The sequence below is a fragment of the Heterocephalus glaber genome, unplaced genomic scaffold (genome assembly GCF_053883595.1).
Source record: "Heterocephalus glaber isolate CG9 unplaced genomic scaffold, H.glaber_assembly_v1.0 deba00001140, whole genome shotgun sequence".
NCBI lineage: Eukaryota > Metazoa > Chordata > Mammalia > Rodentia > Bathyergidae > Heterocephalus > Heterocephalus glaber.
In genome coordinates, this window is record NW_028258200.1 from 2,803,358 (window position 1) to 2,821,806 (window position 18,449).

The 18,449-nt window shown below is 45.4% G+C and overlaps 1 protein-coding gene across 1 annotated transcript in view; it reads right to left on the reverse strand.

Moving 5' to 3' along the window:
* The window catches only part of Adamts7 (ADAM metallopeptidase with thrombospondin type 1 motif 7), a 50,535-nt gene that overhangs the window by 19,375 nt on the left and 12,711 nt on the right, over positions 1–18,449 (reverse strand). Inside the window, 4 exon segments of the mRNA XM_087210296.1 lie at positions 14,734–14,877; positions 16,019–16,168; positions 16,980–17,104; positions 17,441–17,524. Coding sequence (XP_087066422.1) covers positions 14,734–14,877; positions 16,019–16,168; positions 16,980–17,104; positions 17,441–17,524 — 503 coding nt within the window.

Consider the following 18,449-nt stretch of genomic DNA (forward strand, 5'->3'; position numbering starts at 1 on the left):
ACAATTCTCTCATTCTCTGCCCACTCTGGGGGAGGAGACACATCCTCTTCCCCATTCCAGGCCACTGATCTATCACTTGGTAATAGTAGAAAAATAACAGCAATAACTGCAACCCTACATACGGAAAGTTTACCATGCAGCAGGCACTGTGCTAAACACTGCCAGTTTCCTCAACTGATGCTCAAGCAAGCACACAAGGCAATCCCATCATTATCCCATTTTTTGAGGCTCAAAGGATAATGCAATGGGTCTGCCAACTCAGGTAGGAGTCTGGGCCACAGTCCAGGTTTTTAAGTGCCAAATTAATCTCTTCTCTGTTTCCAATCCGAGCCCATGATTTAGCAATCCTTCTTCTCTGGAGGTCAGTGTCCTTACTCCCACCTCCCTCGTGGACCAGGCAGTTGCTTTCTTGAACCACAGTGGGTGGACTTGAGAGAACCATGGCACACTGAGCAGATGACGCTCTCAGCTCCCTTCTGAAGCCCTACTCTGCACACTTGAGGAACAAACAAGGGATAAATCCACATGCCAAAGGACAAGAGAGGCAGCAGTGGCAATAAGCCTAGTGGCTGGGAAGCAGAGTCAAGCAGCTGCTGACTTGGGAGTGAGGACAGCTGACAGCCATGTGCCTTCAGGGACAAATCATGAGAAATGAGAATATGGAAGGCTCAGCGCCTGGAGTCCCAGGGAGTCTTGGGACCAGTAGGGTTGAGGGCAGAGACCCAGTGGGGTGTTCTCAGGAAACTCAGCCCTCACCAACACCTCCCCAAGCCTGTGTGGCCAGATGACTGCCACTCTCCCACCCACTGGGACCAAAGTCACTCTCGGGAGAGGGTGAACTAGGAAGCTCCAGGAATGCCACATGCAGATGGAGGCAGAGGGGCTTACAGAGAAAGGGGACAGTGACCCTCCCCAGTGAAGGGCGGGACATCACCACACCCTTCCGTCTGGATGCTGGAATGCTGCACCGGACTTGATGCTTTCCAGGGAAAGACAGGACTGCTCTCTGGGATGCTGAATCCCCCAGAACTATGACTGCAGGAGCCAACAATGGAGGACAGCACCCAGAAAGAGTGTACCCAGTCCCTCATCATGGGGACATGGATAGTCCTACCCACGCCCTCCTTCCCAGCGGCCTCTGTGTCTTCTCCATGTATGGCAGACAACCAACGTGTCTGAAGGAAATCTTTAACATGGAAGGAAGATTTTTCTAAAGACTACCCAAACAAAAAAAGAGCGCGTAAGAAAAAATAACATTCATGTAAATGATAACCTCAGAGAGATAAGAGAAGATATTGTACTCCTAAACTAAGAGTAGGATAAAGGAATGGAGTAAGTCCGAGAAATGAAAAATACAATAGAAAAGTATCCAAAATGCAATAGAAGGATGATAAGGTGAAGATAAATCAATGCATCCCAGAAAATACAAAGAAACAAACAAACAAACCGTAAAAAACTAGAAAATAAAGAAGGGAACAATTGAATATTAAGGAGTCCAGAAAGAAAAAAATAGAAAAGAGAAGATTATCAGATAAATACAGTGCCTCAGTTCACGAACTCAATTCTTTCCACAATTCTGGTCACAAACCTAACTGGACAAGAACTGAATCAAATTTCCCCATAAGGTCAACCTTGAACCTAACCATTGAATTTGATTTGGTTCTAGTCCAACTCGATTTGTGACCAGAACAGTGGAAAGAATCAAGTTTGTGAACCAAGACAACACTGAAATACAAGAACATTTCAAGTACTCAAGGACATGAGTTTCTAGATTAAAAGGGCCCAATGTGTGTCCTCCAAAATAAAAACAGACCAATACATATAGTTGCAAAATTTTAAAAATAAGGGTGGGAGGGAGAGGGAATCCTAAAAGCTTCTAGACTTAGCTGTGCATGGTGGTACACGTGGTGGCCTATAATCCTAGCTCTAGGGAAGCTGAAGCAGGAGGAGCACTGCAAGTTCGAGGCCAGCCTGAACTACATAGTGAGACCCTGCCTCAAAAAGAAAACAAACAAATAGCTTCTAGACTTTTTTTTTTTGGTACCACAGATCTAACTCCGGTCCTTGTGCTTGCAAGGCAGGTGGTGGAACCACTGAGCTAAATCCCCAGCCCCTAGACTTTTTAAAAGGTTTCATTCAAAGGTTTGGGAATCAGTACTGATGGCATGTCTCAGCAGCAATGCTGGGCACTACAAGACAAGAAAAGTGCATTCCACATCATGAAGGAGAGTGACCCCTAACCTAGAAGTTGATATCAAATCAAACTATTAGGCAGATGTGAGGGAAAAATAAAGATATTTTCAGATAGCCAAGCCATTTATCTCTGTATACACTTTTCTACTTGAGGATGTACAACACCAAAACAAGTAAGAAACTAAAAAGCACCCCTCCCCCAAAAGCAGTTTGGGATCCAGCAAACATGAGGACCTCCCAGGATAATTTTAGGGAAGGCCTTGAAAACACCCAGTCTAGCCGGATGTAGTGGTGCATGCCTGTAATCCTCGCACCCGGGAGGCTGAGGCAGGAAGATCGTTGTGTATTTGAGGCCACCCTGGGCTACACAGTGAGGTTAAAGCCAGCCTGAACTACATAGTGAGACTTTGCCTCAACAGACAAACAAACAAACAGCAAGCACCCAGTCTAGCCCAGATGGCAGAGGGAAGTTGGGGGAGAACTATCAGATGACCTGGTGAGGATTGATTACTTTCTGAAAATTGCATTCAGAGGCATTTTACGGAACTGTTAGAGGATGTGGGAGACAAAGACCAAAAACTTGTACAAATAAAAAAACTTGTTTTTAAAAATAAATGTCCAAAAAAAAAAGTCACCTTGTTATAATGTTTGATTCAGCAAAAAAGATTGATATAATGAAGAAAGTTAAAAAAAGAACTTAATCAAAATGTGTCGATACTATATCGGGATAGGCGAGGTAAGGGACAAATATGTATATAGGAAGTGATGCAAGGGAGTTAAAAGCCAGCTTTCCAGATAATAACAAACCTGAAAACACCAAGAACTAGCAATCTAGCAATGCTTTTAGGAAACATGAAATATAGGAGAAAAACCAGAAGAGTTAAGGCTGCAAGAGGTCATCGACAGAAACACAGAGAAGAGGAGGAGGAAGGGGCAGGTTGATATAGGAGACAGGGCATGGCAGAGGCGGCTGGGGAAATAGGCAGGACCCGTCAATGACAAGATCCCAGGACAGCGCCAAATAATTTTCAGGACTCTGTACGTGGAACTTCTCATAGGCTCCACAAGATGTGGATGGCATAAAAGAGACAAGATGCTCAAGGAGCATGACTCTTCATGGTAGTCCCCCCTCTGTCTCCTGGATGTAGGATGTACTTTTATTTTGCTTTCATCTTTTCTTCTCTTTATTCAACCCAAATTCGCTCTATAGAGAACTCAAATTCGCTCTAGTTCTTCTCTTACCCCATTCACCCTTACTTTTTAAATAAACTTTTGGCACCATTTTTGGCTTGTCTTGTCCAATTCTTTGTTTGAAGCAAGAAGGACCTGGAATACTTCTACTTGGTGAGCCATTTCTAAAGGAACTACCCAACAACATTTTGGCATGGCCAGCTAGGAGATAACATGCTGGCGTGGACAGCTACAAGAAAGGCTCAGGTACTAGGGACCAAGGTAAGATACATGTTAGGTACAATGTTTGTTTCTCTCCATAAGGCTTTTTTTTCTTCTCTACTTCTTTTCCTCACTCTCTCCCATAAGCCAAGAATCAGGGACTCTTCTTGGGCACCAGAGAGGGTCTTCCTGACCTGGCTGTGGGGATGGGGGAAAGGATGTAGGCTTGTCTTTCTAGCTGCTTGCATTCACTCCGTGGGTATGCCTTGTTGTCTGCATGTTTGTTTCTTGTGTATTTTGCTAAATTAGCCTGGTCTCCTCTTCCTCAAATTTGTAAAGGCTTTTTCTCAGTTTGTATTTTGGTTGAGAGTGTCTTGCTATGTGGTCAGCAGCCATATTGCTTTGCCACGTGGCCAGCTGCCATCTTGTCTTTTTGTGTGACTACGCGTAACTTTTACATGGGTGTGCGTTACTGGTTGCTGCCATCTTTTTTTTTTTTCTATTTCCTTTTTTCTTTTCTTAAATAACTGGCCTTATGAGCTAAGCCTCTGATTTTGGAGACCATATGGGCTTACTGAAAACCAGGGTGAGGAACCTTTTCCTTTCTTCCCATACAAAAAGAAAAACTTTATGCTATCCCTTTAAGAACTCATGTCGCCTTTGCTACTGCCAAACCTTTGAGGAGGGGTGAAGCTATAACTGGAGGACCGTGGCTGTGGCCCAGGCAAATGTGGGTGCATGTGGGGATGCAGCCCTGCAGACAGCACCTACTCCATGCCGGGTAGAGTGTGACCATCTTACTGTTGCTCTAGGGGAGAAATGGGAACACGAGGGGAAAAAACCTGTCTGTTTTAAAATGCCCAAGCCTTTTGGCCAAAACTGAGTGTTTCAGCTACTCCAAGAGCCTACCTGAGGCCAGTGCCACCCAGCTTTTGTGTTTCTCTGTTTAAATGCAGATAAGTTAAAGACTGATGTCTGATGCCAGAACAAAACAACATTTAACATTTAAAAACCTAACTAAAGTGACTGTGAATATATGAAAACAGCCATCCCAGTTCTTAGTACCTTTTCCATGAGAATAAATCCAAGAGTGGCTTCTCACATGGTTTTAGTCTGGTTAAGCAGTCATCAAGGGACTTCAAATACTAGGTAAGCCATTAAGAGGCTTAGAATAAATACAAGTTGGGCCATTAAGGGGTCCAACTAAGTGGTTAAGAGAACTTTGCTTGGGAAGGTTCTGCTATTACCTCATGGGAGTTTGGACTAGGCAAGGCCAACAGATGGCCCAGCCCCCATGTCCCTAAGGAGTTATTGGGTCCCTGATATGGAGACAGAAGTCCCCAGGGGGCTTTCTTCTGGGCTTCTGTGTTCTTGAACCCATCGCCCTAAGGTCCAGAGGGAGGCATCCATCCAGTCTTGTGTAAAAGTCTCACAAGAGGCATCTTGTACTATTTCCAGTCTCTTTCTTACATGTGGGAAGCCACCTTTAGGCGTGCAGGCCTAACTGTCTCCTTCTCTCTATAGGTCCCAAGACAAGCAGATGGGAAATCTATTAGACCTTGTCACTACACAGATTCCACTGACTTCACCACTAGGCTGAATCCTTGATGAATGGGACAGGTTTGATCCTGACAGTTTAAAACAAGAACAATGTACCTACTATTTCAATACAGTCTGGGTTCAGTACGAACTGAGAGTTGACAAAAGATGGGTACGGGATGGACTTTAAATTATGAGACTGTTCTCCAGGTACAGCATTTCTGTTTGGAACATAAAAGGTGGAGCGAAATGCCTTTGTGACTCTTTATCAAAGGGAATGCTCAAGAACTATAGTACTTAGGATGGACCCTGAGGAAGACAAAGATCCTGGATGACCCTGTTTTAAGGGGATCTAGGCCTTGGTGATCTATTTAGGGAGGAAAAACACACTAGGAGGTCACCTCAACCTCCCCCTTATAATCCTCAGACCAATAAATCAGGTCCATCCCCCGCAAGTGAGCAGGGAACTCCATTAGAGCCTACTGCCCGAACGTTCCTCAGCTCCCTCAGTAGCTTCCTCAGGGAGGAGTCCCACTGGGTACACACAGACAGCTTTAAGCCCTGCAAGTTGATCCCAAGGTGGTGCTTCTTGCTACTCTAATTCACAACTTATCCTTCCCCTAGGAGAAGTCCCAGAGGTGGAAGGAAATACTTAAGTGCAGGTTTCTTTTTCAATAGCAGATGTCCAACAGTGCAAGAAATGATTAGGCCAACTGTCAGAAGACCCTAGTAAATCTGCAGATGGGTTCCAAACTTTGACCCTTGCTTTTGACTTATGGTGAGATGTCCAATTCCTATTGGCCATTTGCTGTACCTCAGATGAAAGAAAGAATCTTACAAGAGGCTAGGAGATATGCAGATGAACAATATGCTTTAAAAAAGGGTAGGAAACCACCTTGGAGAGGCTATTCTCCCCTCAACAGAGCCAAGCGGGGACTATAATACTCAGTCTGGACTAGAAATGATGTCTAGTATGCTGCTGCTCGTATCACGGGGATGAAAAGATACATTAAAAAGTCTATTAATTATGATAAAGTCAGTGGGATCTTACAGGGTGCAGAGGAAAATCCAGCTTTGTTTTGTAACCAATTAGCAGAGGGCTTCTGCAAGTATGCTAATATAGACCCATCTTCCAAGAAAGGAGAGGCACTAATGGGACATCTCATTTGTCAGTTGGCCCCGGATATCCAGCATAGGCTACAAAAACTTTAGATGGGGCCACAGACACCTATGGACCAATGGCTGGACACGGCCTTTGCTGAGTTCAACAACTGTGACCCAGAAGAGAGACAAAAGAGAAAAGCTAAAATTATAGCTATTGCAATTGGTAATGCTTTAAACCCACCCAGGTCTGAGGAAAGACCCAGGGACATCTGAGAAAAGGGTTCCTGTTTCAGGTGCAAAGGAACTGGACATCAGGCATAAGATTGTACCAAACTTCCACCTGAGCCCTGTTCTATACGTAAGGCAGCTAATGTGCCTGACTCATGGCACTGGAGGTTTGACCATCCCTGCTCCCAGAGAAGGGCTAAGCCAGCCAAAACTCTCATTTCCTCTTGGACAACTGAGGAGCCCAAGGGGAACCTGCAATGCCCCTGTCCACAGACATAACCATCTCCTCTGAGGAATCCTGAGTAATCTTGGACATGATGGATGAGTCAATTCAACTCCTTATAGATAGAGGTGGGGCAGCTCATTCTGTTTTGATTTTCTTCTCTGAAAAACTCATCTAAGTCTATAGCCATAGTTGGGGTTGAAGGCTCCCCTAGTCAGAAATTCTTTACTCCTCCTCTGATGTGTCGCTTTGAAGGTCAAATGTTTCACTATGAGTTTCTAGTTGTCTCACAGTGTCCTACTCCCTTACTAGGAAGAAATTTATTAACAAAACTGGGGGCAATTCTCAAATTCTGGCTAAGGCCAAAAAGAATTTTACTTGCTGAGATGACACTAGGTCTTCCAGACCAAAGTAGGGAAATCCTGATGCATGGTACAAAGGAATGCTCGGTAGGGCAAATTCAACTATGCGAGTAATTAATAAGACTAAAAGACTTCAGCCAATTTCCTAATAGAAAGCAGTATCCATCAAGGAAGAGGCACATAAAGGCCTCCAGGCTCTCATAGACAGATTTCTCAAATACAGCCTTTAAAAAACTTGTCAGTCCTTTGTAATACTCCCATTCTCCCTGTAATAAACCCTTTAGGAGACTATAGCATGGTACAAGACCTCTGCTTCATTAACCAGGCTGTTATTCCAACCCATCCTCTAGTGGCAGATCCATACACAATTCTCTACCAAATTCCAGGTAATACTAATTAGTTCTCAGTCTTAGATTTAAAAGATGCATTCTTCTCCATCTCTCTACATCCACACTCTCAGTTTCTGTTTGCATCTGAATTGGAAAATCTCATTACAAGACAAAAACAGCAATGTACTTGGACAGTTCTCCCACAGGGGGTTAGAGATAGTTCTCACTTTTTTGCTTGGTCCCTAGAAAGACTTGAGGAACCTAAAGCTAGAACAGGTAACCATCCTGCAGAATGTAGATGATATTCTAGTTTGCGGTCCAAATCAGGAATTATCTAACCTTAACACTGTACAACTCTTAACTTTTTTGCTAAGAAGGGATATAAAAAGTCTCCAAAGAAAAGGGTCAGACATCCCTCTAAAAAGTTAATATCTGGAATATATTCTTACACCTGGGAAATGACAGCTATTTAGGAACTGGATCCAGGCTATCTGTGATCTTGGGCCTCCAAGATCTACCAAATAATAGCTTTGTTCCTTTCTGGGAATGGCAGGCTTTTGTAGGATCTGGCTATGTAATTTTGGACTAATGGTAAAGTCTTTATATGAGGCAGTAAAAGGCCCTGACTCTGTGCCCCTAGAATGGACGAAAGTAACTGACAATGGCCTTTAGAAAAATAAAGCATGCCCTTACTCAGGCTCTAGCACTGGGAATACCTAACTTAAAAAACAAACAAATAAACAAACAAACACACCAAAAACCTTCTTTCTCTATGTATAAGAAAAGGGACGAATTTCTTTGGGGATCTTGACCCAAAGACTTAGGATAAGAACCCCACCCAGTGGCATACTTCTTAAAGAAATTAAATGCAGTGGCTGCTGGATGGCCACCCTACCTGAGAGCAATAGCCGTGATAGCTGTACCAACAGAAGAAGCTACAAAGCTAACTTTGGGACAGAGACTAGAAGTTCTGATTCCCCATCAGGTCAGAGCTATTCTGGACACAAAAGGTTACTTGTCTCTAAGAGGAACAGCATATGGAGTATCAGGTTATGTTCTTAGACACCCCTGAGGTTATTATAAAAACTTGTACTACTATTAACTATGGTTCTTTGATGCCTACAGGCCCAAAGGTTAGCCATTCTTGTGAACAAGACGTCTCCCAGACCTATGCAAGCAGACAGGAGGATATCAGTGACCTGCTCCTCCAAGATCCTCAGGAGGTATGGCTCAATTAGAGAGTTCTTGGCAGCCAGTCAAATTTAAAAATGTAACAATCTGAGACCAAAAAGACACTTTAAAATACAAGTGGCAACAGCCAGCCCACCTCTCATGTCCAGTCTAACTGATGCTTTTAGACAAAGGCTTTAACTCTCTTTCTGAGATTAATGCTAGACATGAGCTTTTTTACATGACTAGCAGGTTTACCTAGACAAGCGAATAACAAAAAAACAGGCTGGAGTTGCCTCCTTGGGTAATTCTGACTTGATTTATGACATTCATTATTGCTATGGACAGACCCATTCTTTTTGAATGACATTCTATTAAAAAATGATGAAATTGAGTAAAAGCTTTTTTATGCCATTTAATACTTTGTGATTAGATAAAGATAACTATGACTGACTAAAAGGTTGTTCTATACTAAGTTAAACATTTAAACATTTTGCAGAGACAATAACAAAACCTAATGGTTCTAATATAATAATGTCATCATGCTAAAATGTTATGATCTGAAGTTTTCTCTATAAAACTTTGTAATTGTCTGTTAACATTTTACAGAGATTCAGCTTCTAAGACAATCATGGTTAATAAGAAGTAACAGTTCCCTGGGTCATGTTATCTATTTCAAAGTGTCTAATATCTAAAGAAAATCATAAAATTAAATTTACTGCTCCCATCACAATGCAGATATAACTAATCCTTCTGAGTGTTTAACAACTGAGGTTTAGAGATCAGAGATAAAAAGATAATTGGGCTAGGAAGACGGCCAATATTTTGGCCCCAGCCCTCCAAGGTCAAAAGGACCCAAGACAGAAGGGCACCTTTCTACAAGATCCTACAACTTTGTTAAGTCACTTAACCTCCTGAGCAAGGAGATTGCTGGACTCCAAAGAACAAGAATCAAGCACTATACAGTGTGGTAAAAAGGAGGGTCACCAGAAAAAAAGTCTCCCTTGCTTCTATGAGAAGCCACATGGTCAAGTAAGACCATGACCCATCCTGGCTTCTGACACTGACAGAGGAGCTAAGAGGCTCTACACAAGGTCCCAAAGAAACCCCTGGAGAGCCTTAACTGACCTTGATATTTTGACCAATACTGGTGTCATTTTAACTTGGTCTTAAACACTCAAAAAAAAAGTATAACCAAATGTATAAAAGTTATATTAATATAGACTAGACATAAATAGGGGGTTTATGTCACTAACCCCTGCAGGCAGTTTCCAGCCACACTGGGAGATAGATCTGAGAGCCAGCTGGTTACAATTGTCCTTTCCATACTAGTGCTCATGCTTTCATCATCTGTGCTTTAATCCCTTGATAGGGCTTGTTTGTTCTCACCCAGGGGATACCAAACTCCAAGTGATCATGCAGATGGTCCTCCAGGTGGAGCCAGCCATCTCCTGCCCTCTACCATGGTCCATACAATCAACTTCCCAATGGACATCATCCACTGCTTCAGCAGATCCCCCCTTTCAGCCATAAGTAGCTAGAGTGGTTGTCACCCCTGAGCCCAACAGCAGTTGGATGGTCGTTTCCAGAGGGAGGAATGTAGGGACAGGTGAGACCCCTAGTCAGGATTAGATACAGGACCAGGCCCTTTAAGAAGTAGAGGAGACATGACCCTTGTGTCACAGCAAACAACCGGGCTAACAGCCTGCAGTTTCACACTTGTGTCTATATAGCATCAGTGCTATCAACATGCAGATGGTCCTACAGATGGAACCTCATGAAGCTACCAGCCTCCTTCCACCACAGCCACCCAGATCATCCCTCCTCAACCAATATCACCTGTCTTTCACATCACCCCTTACCAGCAAGAAGCAGGCAGAACAATCATTGCCTTGTCGCTCATCCTACGAAAGTAGGATGATCAAGTCAGAGGGGGAATGTAGGGACAGATTAAAGGGACATAAAAAACCCAAGGCAAAATATGGATGACTAACATTCTAAAATCATCATATGTTTATGACAACTGTAAGATCATCACATGCTTATCTGTGGCAGATAATTATAAGATTATCACATGCTTATTGTGAATCATGTGTTTGAAAAAAATGTACCCTACTGTATCCTTTAGGAAAGTGTTACTCACATTAACAGTATGCTGACCTAGTCCTCCTTCCCATAAACAAAGGTTAAAACCCTGATTGGCTCAGCCCACACTAATTAACAAAACAATTTGCCCCTGTAAGTGTGGACATATCTCATACTCACCAGGCCAGCCATCCCAAGTGGGATGCCCCCTATCTTGTAGCACTACTCTGCTGCTAAGATAGCTCTCCTTCTGCTTTCTTTGGGTTTGCCACACTTTAAATAAACTTTTGTTCTGCACTATACTCCCTCATTTTCTGCTAAGAGCCTCATTTCTCCATTCTTTGCTGGAATGAGGGAAGGGACCCGAAGAGAGGCAGAGGGTCACTCAGAGACCCACCACTGGACACAACATGAACAAGTAATCTCCCAGACCTATGCAAGCAGGCAGGACATCAGTGACATGCCCCTCCAAGATTGTGAGGAGGCATGGTTCTGATGGAAGCAGCTTTGTCCAAGAAGGACATTGTAAGGCAGGTTATGCAGCTGTCAGCTCACAACAGGTCACTGAAGCTCAGCCTCTTTCCCTAGGAACCTTTGCTCAAAAGGCAGAGATGGTAGGTCTTACTTGAGCATTGATGTCAGGAAAAGGCAGAAGGTTAAACATCTATACAGACTCCAGATATGCCTTTCTGGTGCTACATGCCCATGTCACAATCTGGAAAGAGGCTTACTGACAAATAAACAATCATCTATAAAACACAGACAGGAAATTCTGCAACTTTTAGAGGCAGTCCATCTTTCCAGACAGGTTGTAGTCATGCACTGTAAAGGACATCAGAGAGACATGTTTAAAATCTCCTTGGGAAATCAAAAGGCTCATAGGCAAATTCCTGAGGAACCATTAAAACCAGTTTATATTCCCCAGGAAGATTAAATGGGCCTCAGGACAAGGAGGAATTAAAAAAAAGGGACTCTAGAGGTATTTAGAAACAAACTGTTCCTTCCCCAAGGGATACAGTGGAAAGCTATAAAAACATTTCATGATTCCTTCCATGTGGAAAGAGATGCTACATGACAACCACCCAACAGGTCTGCAGAGCTTGTCCACTTTGTGCCTACAACAACCTGGGCAATCCCAAACTGCCTCCTTTATTAGAACCTGTACAGAGGAGAGGAATATACCTTAGAGAGGACTGGCAATTAGACTTTATCCATATGCCACCATGTAGAGGATTTAAATAGATGTTGGTCCTAATTGATACATTCACAGGCTGGATTAAAGCCTTTCCTCCCTGTTCAGAAAAGGCTACTGAGATAATCAAGGTTCTTCTTAAAGAAATCATCCCCAGATTTGAACTACTCCAGTCTCTCCAGAATGACGATGGACCTTCTTTTACCTCTGAAATAACTCAGGGAGTGGCAAAGGCTTTAGGAATAAGAACTACCTTCATTCCAAGAAGGTAGGGAGAGCTAACCAGACCCTAAAGTGAGTCCTGGCAAAACTTTGCCAGGAGACATCTGAGTCCTGGGTCCAATTACTACCAATAGCACTCATGAGAGTTTATAACATGCCTAAAACTGGACTAAGTTTGAGCCCATTTGAGATGTTATACAAAAGCCCATTTCTATCCTCTGATATGACAGTAGACTCAGAGACTACAAGACTCTAACTGTATCTCGTCAATTTGGGCCAAGTATAACGAGCTATCCAAATGTATGGGAACAAAGTCCTGCCAGCTCCTGGCCCAGGGGGACCACCTAGTGTCTACCCTGGAGACCAAGTGCTTGTGAAAATTTAGAGAGAGGGAACACCAGCAGACCAGTTAAAGCCAAAATGAAAAGGCCTCTTTTCAGTGATCCTTGCAACACCCACTGCAGTTAAAGGTAGCAGAGATAGATAATTGGATTCATCTTTCTAGATTAAAACTAGTCCCACCTGAACTGTCTAAAGAACAAGATCATCTAAAAGGAAAAAGTTACTTCTATGAACCTTTGGAAGACTTGAGATTTCTCTTCAAAAGGCAAGACTCCAGTGCTGCTACAGATAAACAAACAAGATATTGCTAAGGCCATGGCTCTCAGACTCTTGATACTTTATCTGACATACCTAATATACATTCTTCTCTACAGGAAGCATGGAAATCTGACCTGCTCTTCACATTTGAGCTAATAGTTTTTTTTTCTCCCTTCACACAGTCAGCTTGAGGGTCACTAACTTTTTTCTCAGTATTTTCTGACAGGTTCTTTTTTCTTCAACATAGCCATAGTACCCCAAGGTAGTTGGAGAGTACATAATCCCTAATAGGTAGGGTCTACAGCCCCTTCCAGCTTGAGGAAGATATAGAAGACAGAGACCACTGCTCCTTCAACACCTTATCAAGATTTATAGAATTTTTGTCTTTTAGAGGGAAATGATACAGGAGATAGGGCATGGCAAAGCTGGTTGGGGAAATAAGTAGGACCTGTCAACTACAAGATCCCAGGTCAGTGCCAAATAATTCTCAGGACCTTGTATGTCGAACTTCTTATGGGCTCTTATGAGATGTGGATGGCATAAAAGAGATGGGATGCATGAGGAGCCCACTACTGTGATTCTTCAGGGTAGCCCACTCTGCGTCTAGTCTGTTTCCTAGATGTAGAGTGTACTTTGATTTTTGCTTTTATCCTTTCCTCTCTTTGTTCAGCCCAAGTTTGCTTTACAGAGCTAGTTCTTTCCTTACCTCATTCATCTCTCACTTTTCAAATAAACTTTTGACATCGTTTAGCTTGTCACATCCAATTCTTTCTTTAAGGCAAGAAGGACCTGTAATATTTTTAATTGGCAAGCTATTTCTAAAGGACAACCAGGTGACCAAAAGCTCTGCTGTCACTATCTTGAATTCTCAGGGTCTCTGAACTCAAGCTTTGTTAAGTAAGGTCCCGTGGGACATGGAAGATTGGGCACAAGCAGAGGAGACACACCCATATCTGCCCACTGTCCTTGCCACATCTTTGCCCCCCTGAGCACAGAGTTCTGGCAGATCACAACATGTAGGTCAGTCAGTAAGACAGCAACCAAGTGTGTAAAGATACATTCATCACGTTGACAGTGACAGAGAAAGGAACATGGACAGAGCAGAGGCCTTATGCTATATCCAGTCATGCTTCGAAAGCAGAAAGAAGGCAATGACCCTAAACAACAGAAACGACAGGATCCTTGTCACCCATTCTCACTTGGGTTCCTTGCTGGTTGGAGTCAGTCACTTCACTAACAAGGGTGACATAGGAGAAAGGAAAGAAAGATTACTGCAGAGCTCCTGCTTGCGGTCTCTCTTTACTCATCAGTACACTGAAGGCAGAGTGCACATATTAAGGAAAAAAATAACTCTGGAAATAACTGAGTGAGTTTGAGCAGCATCTCCACTGGCCAGTAAATGTGTGTGCTGAAAGATGAATTGTGCATATTCTTATGCATACTTGAGCATTTAAAACTAGCATTTGGGGCTGGGGGAGCAGCCCAGTGGCAGAGCTCTTGTCTAGTATGTGCAGAACCCTGGGTTCTATCCCAAGCATTGCAAAATGGGAACTGTGCACGTGAAGATGGGAATTAAATTTTTTCTTATGTAAAATATTAGGAAATATCTTAGCAAATTAAGAGACAATAAAAGAAAGGAAAAAGCTATTTCAGTTCCCCTGCTTCTTAATGGGACGTGTGGCCTTCAATCTTCACACCCTCTGCAGCCTTTGCCCAGAGCCCTTCTTATGACTTTGCACTTCTCTGAGAACATCACATATGCCTGGCTACACACAAGTCCTTCTTGCACAGGCAGAGAGAGGCAGCCTCAGAGGAGGCCAGGCTGCCTGCTAACCCAAGAGAGGAGGTGGGAAAGGAGTTCCTGGCCAGACAGTTGGACTTGCTTGTGTCCTCTGCTGGGAGCATCCTTCTTTCTCACCTGTATCCATGATCTCCTGCACAGGAGTCCCCTCCAGGGGGACCTAGGGGCCCTGGGCTTGCTCCTATCTGGGCTGTGTGTCCCTCCTCACTGGCACTGTGCTGCCACCACCTGCCTCCCTCCCTGCACTGTGACTGGGAGGTCAGGACAGAGCACCCAGGCTGGGAGAGACTTACTCGAGGAACCTGGTGATGTATTCGCTGCTGCAGCGGGACCAGGTGAGCTGGGCGGAGTCGTACAGGAGCTGTGGAGACATGATGAAATGCGGTTTCCCAACAGGCTCACAGTCATTGCCGCTTCCATCATGATGCATGCCAAAACTGTGTGAGAGCACAGGCCCCAGGGGCGGGTGAGCCAGGGGAGGCCATGGGCTGCCCTTCCCCCAAGGGTCCCCTAGGCTGCCTCTGCCACTGAATGGCTCTGTGGCCTTATGATGGCCACATGCCCTCTCTGAGCCATTTCCTTAGTGCCCAATGTGGGTATGATAACTGGTGTCCCCTGAGCTCTTCTGTCAGGTGCATTAGCCTGAGCTTGACCCAAGGGCCAGGGACCCAGAGCAGCTGTCTGTGCCCCCAAAGTAGCTAACAAAGTAGGTGGCATGGCTGGGAATCTGTTATGGCCATGCACCTCACCCACACCAAGAGCCAGCAGGCAGATGGCCTCCTGCCCTCTATCTCTTGTCCCATGGTGTGTCCTTGAGTCAAGAGATCCAAGCTACCACCTTCCAGAAAAGTTTCCAGAGATCACTCTCGGGAAGGACGTGGGAAAATATTTCTTGAGGATCTTTCAGAAGTGCCATCTCCCCAGTCCTTGACACTGCTGGCAGAGGGCTAAGAACTGAGCCCATTAACAGCTAGGAAGTGGCAGAATGGGGCAGAGAGCTCTTCTACCAATGGCTTCACAGCCCTAGGTGTGGCTGTCACCAGAACATCTGAGTGGGTGACTCCACGCCTTGTCCTGCTCTGACCAGCCTGCTGGACATCTAAGGTGCTGCTATATTCAGCAGCTAAGTAGCCTGGGCACAGATGGCAGAGGGCATGAGCCATGCTCTAGATGAGCCCTAGGCCCAGGTGTCAGATGGGGCATCTTGGACTCATTGCATCCACCCCTCAATCTATAGGGAGCACACAGAGTGCTGGAGCTTGGCACTTGTCCAGGTCACAGAGCAGAAGGAATAGGGACAGCTAAGGGCTCTGGGCTCATCTCAAACCCCTTCCAATAAGTCCGCACCAGCTCAGCCCCAGATATGCCCTGCATGCCTCCCTCCTGCTCAACAGGGAAGCAGCCTGGCCGAGGGGTGGATGAGGACAGTGCAGGAGCTATATGTGGCCTGGTGCAGTTGGGTCTCCCACCCAAGAAAGTTTCATCAGGATTTCCTGACCTATGGATCTGGCTGGCTGGTGCCCTGGGTCAGGAAGCTGAAGCTGGGGTCTGGGGTGGCAGGGAGGAGAGGTGTGGTACCTGTGTCCGAGTTCATGGGCCACGGTGAAGGCAAGCGGCAGGCCAGTGTCCTCGCTGACACTGCAGCTGTGGTTCAGATGACACATGCCCCCCACGTGGGACAGGCCCAGGGTCTCGCAGGGCTGGTTCATGGCTAAACACAAGTCCTTCCTGCACAGGAGGAGAGATGCAGCCTTCAGAGGAGGCCAGGCAGGGCCCATGCTCACCCAAGAGAGGACTTGAGGAGGACGCCCCTTGCCATTCTGTGACATCAGGCCAACAAGGTGACCACTGGGAAGCAGGTGCCCTCAGTCACACACAACCCACCAAACAACCATGTGGGCCTAGGGTACAGACGCGTGCCCAGAACAGGTTTGCTTCTGTCTCAGTTAAGGTGCTGATAGAAGCCACGGCATTCAGCAGAGGGAAAATAAGTCCACATGGAGCTTAAACACATGGCCTCTGGTAAGATGAATAGATGCCAGAGGTGGGGGATGGGCGGGCAGCTGTGACATAAACAAGTGACACAAGATAGCCTTCTGTTGCAACTGCTCTGTATCTGGACTGAGGGTGGACACTTGAACCTACACAGTGATAAAGTGCACAGCCCTGAACACAAATGCATACACACACACACACACACACACACACACACACACATGCAAACACACACGGAGGCCTGATAAGATCTCTCTAAGTGGACTATATCCATGTCTACCTCCTGCTTGGGATACTGCACTTCAGCCATGCAGCATGTTACCAGTGGGCAAATGGCATGGAGGAGAGACAGGGCCTCTCTGCATTGTTTCTGACAACCTAATGCAAATCCACAATTACTGTGAAATAGAAAGACTCCCCAGTGCTGATAGAATCCAGCTTCAGGCCAAAGCTGTGCAAACTGATCAGACACACTGCCCCTCTACCCTCAGTTCCTCCCTCAGGGGGCAGCTTTTCTGCCCTCACATTCCCATGGCAGGTATACCTGGTGAGCAAGATGGCTGTGTCATGGTGCTGGGGGTGGGCGTCCCCCTTCATGTTGATGTTTCTTTGCCATTTGCAGAAGCTTCTCAGGGTGTTATCTGCATGGTGTGTGATCTTTAAGTCCTTCTGTGGCAGAGACAGTGACCACTCATGCCTGCCCTGGACTCCCACAGGACAGGCCCAATTCTCACCATACAAAGGCAAGAAGCAGGAGGCCAGGGGGGAGTGGGAGGACAAGCAGTCAGCCTCCAGCCTCCATCCTTCCTGCAGGTACTCTTGGGACCCTGGCACCAGAGACCTGACAGAGGGAGAGTTAGGGACTAAAGGGTAATGGAGGAAACTGTCCAGGCCCAGGGGCCTTTGCTGTGCGTTTCCATCCAGGGCAACTCAGGGTATAGGCAGGAGGGCTCAGTAGCCAGTGCCCACCGCCAGGAGGCAGAATGGGGCCATATAGCCTCTCACCTCTTCATCTTCCAGCAGGATGAGGCGCACAATGGTGATGTGGATGGGGTTCCCAATGCTGGGGTCATGAAACAGGCCAGCCACCTGTCCAAGAGATGTGGCTTGTTATGGTTTATATCTAGATGTCCCCCAAGAGTCTCATGTACTCAGTGGTGGGCTTTTGTAAAGTGATTGGATTATGAGGGCTTATAGATGACTTGGTATTAGGAGGTAGGTCTGGGCAGAAGAGGCAGGTCCCTGGGGCATGGTCTGGAAGTGTTTATCTCTTGTCCTAGTTCCCAACTTCTCTCTCCACTTTCTGTCCACCATGATATGAGCAGCTTCTCCTCTGCCATGCTGTCCTGCCTTGCAGCCAGCTCACCACAGACTGAAACATGAGCCAAAAAAATCCCTCTGCTTTTTAAATTGTGGATGTTGGGTATTTTGTCCCAGCAATGAAGAAAGTGACTAAGATAGAATTTGATACCACAGAAATGAGGTTGTTGCTGTGACACTACCTGACCAGGTGGTTCAGAAGCCTTTGGAAATGGTTCACAGGAGGAGTTTGGAAAGGTCTGGAGATTCTGGGCAGAGCTCAGAAGACCAGAATGTTGATAAGGTAGACAGTATGGGCTGGGGATTTAGCTCAGTGGCGCCACTCCTGCCTTGCAAGTGCAAGATTCTGAGTTTGATTCCCGGTACCAAAAAAAAAAGGTAGACAGCAGGGTCGTGGATGTAGCTCAGTGGCACAGCACCTGTTGGGCAAGTGGGAAGTCCTGAGTTTGATCCCCAGTACTAAAAAAAAAAAAGAAGGTAGACAGTAAAGAACAGGCTCAGAAGGTTTCAGTTGGGAACAAAGACTCCACTGGCATGTGGACTCCAGACCATGTATGTTATGCTCTGGTAGAAAATTTATCTACATTTTGCTCATGACCTGAGGCTTTGCAGGAGACAGAGATTAAGAGAAGAAGATTAATTAATCTGGCAGAGGAAGTTTCAAGGCAGCCCAACATTTAGGCTATGGCAGGGG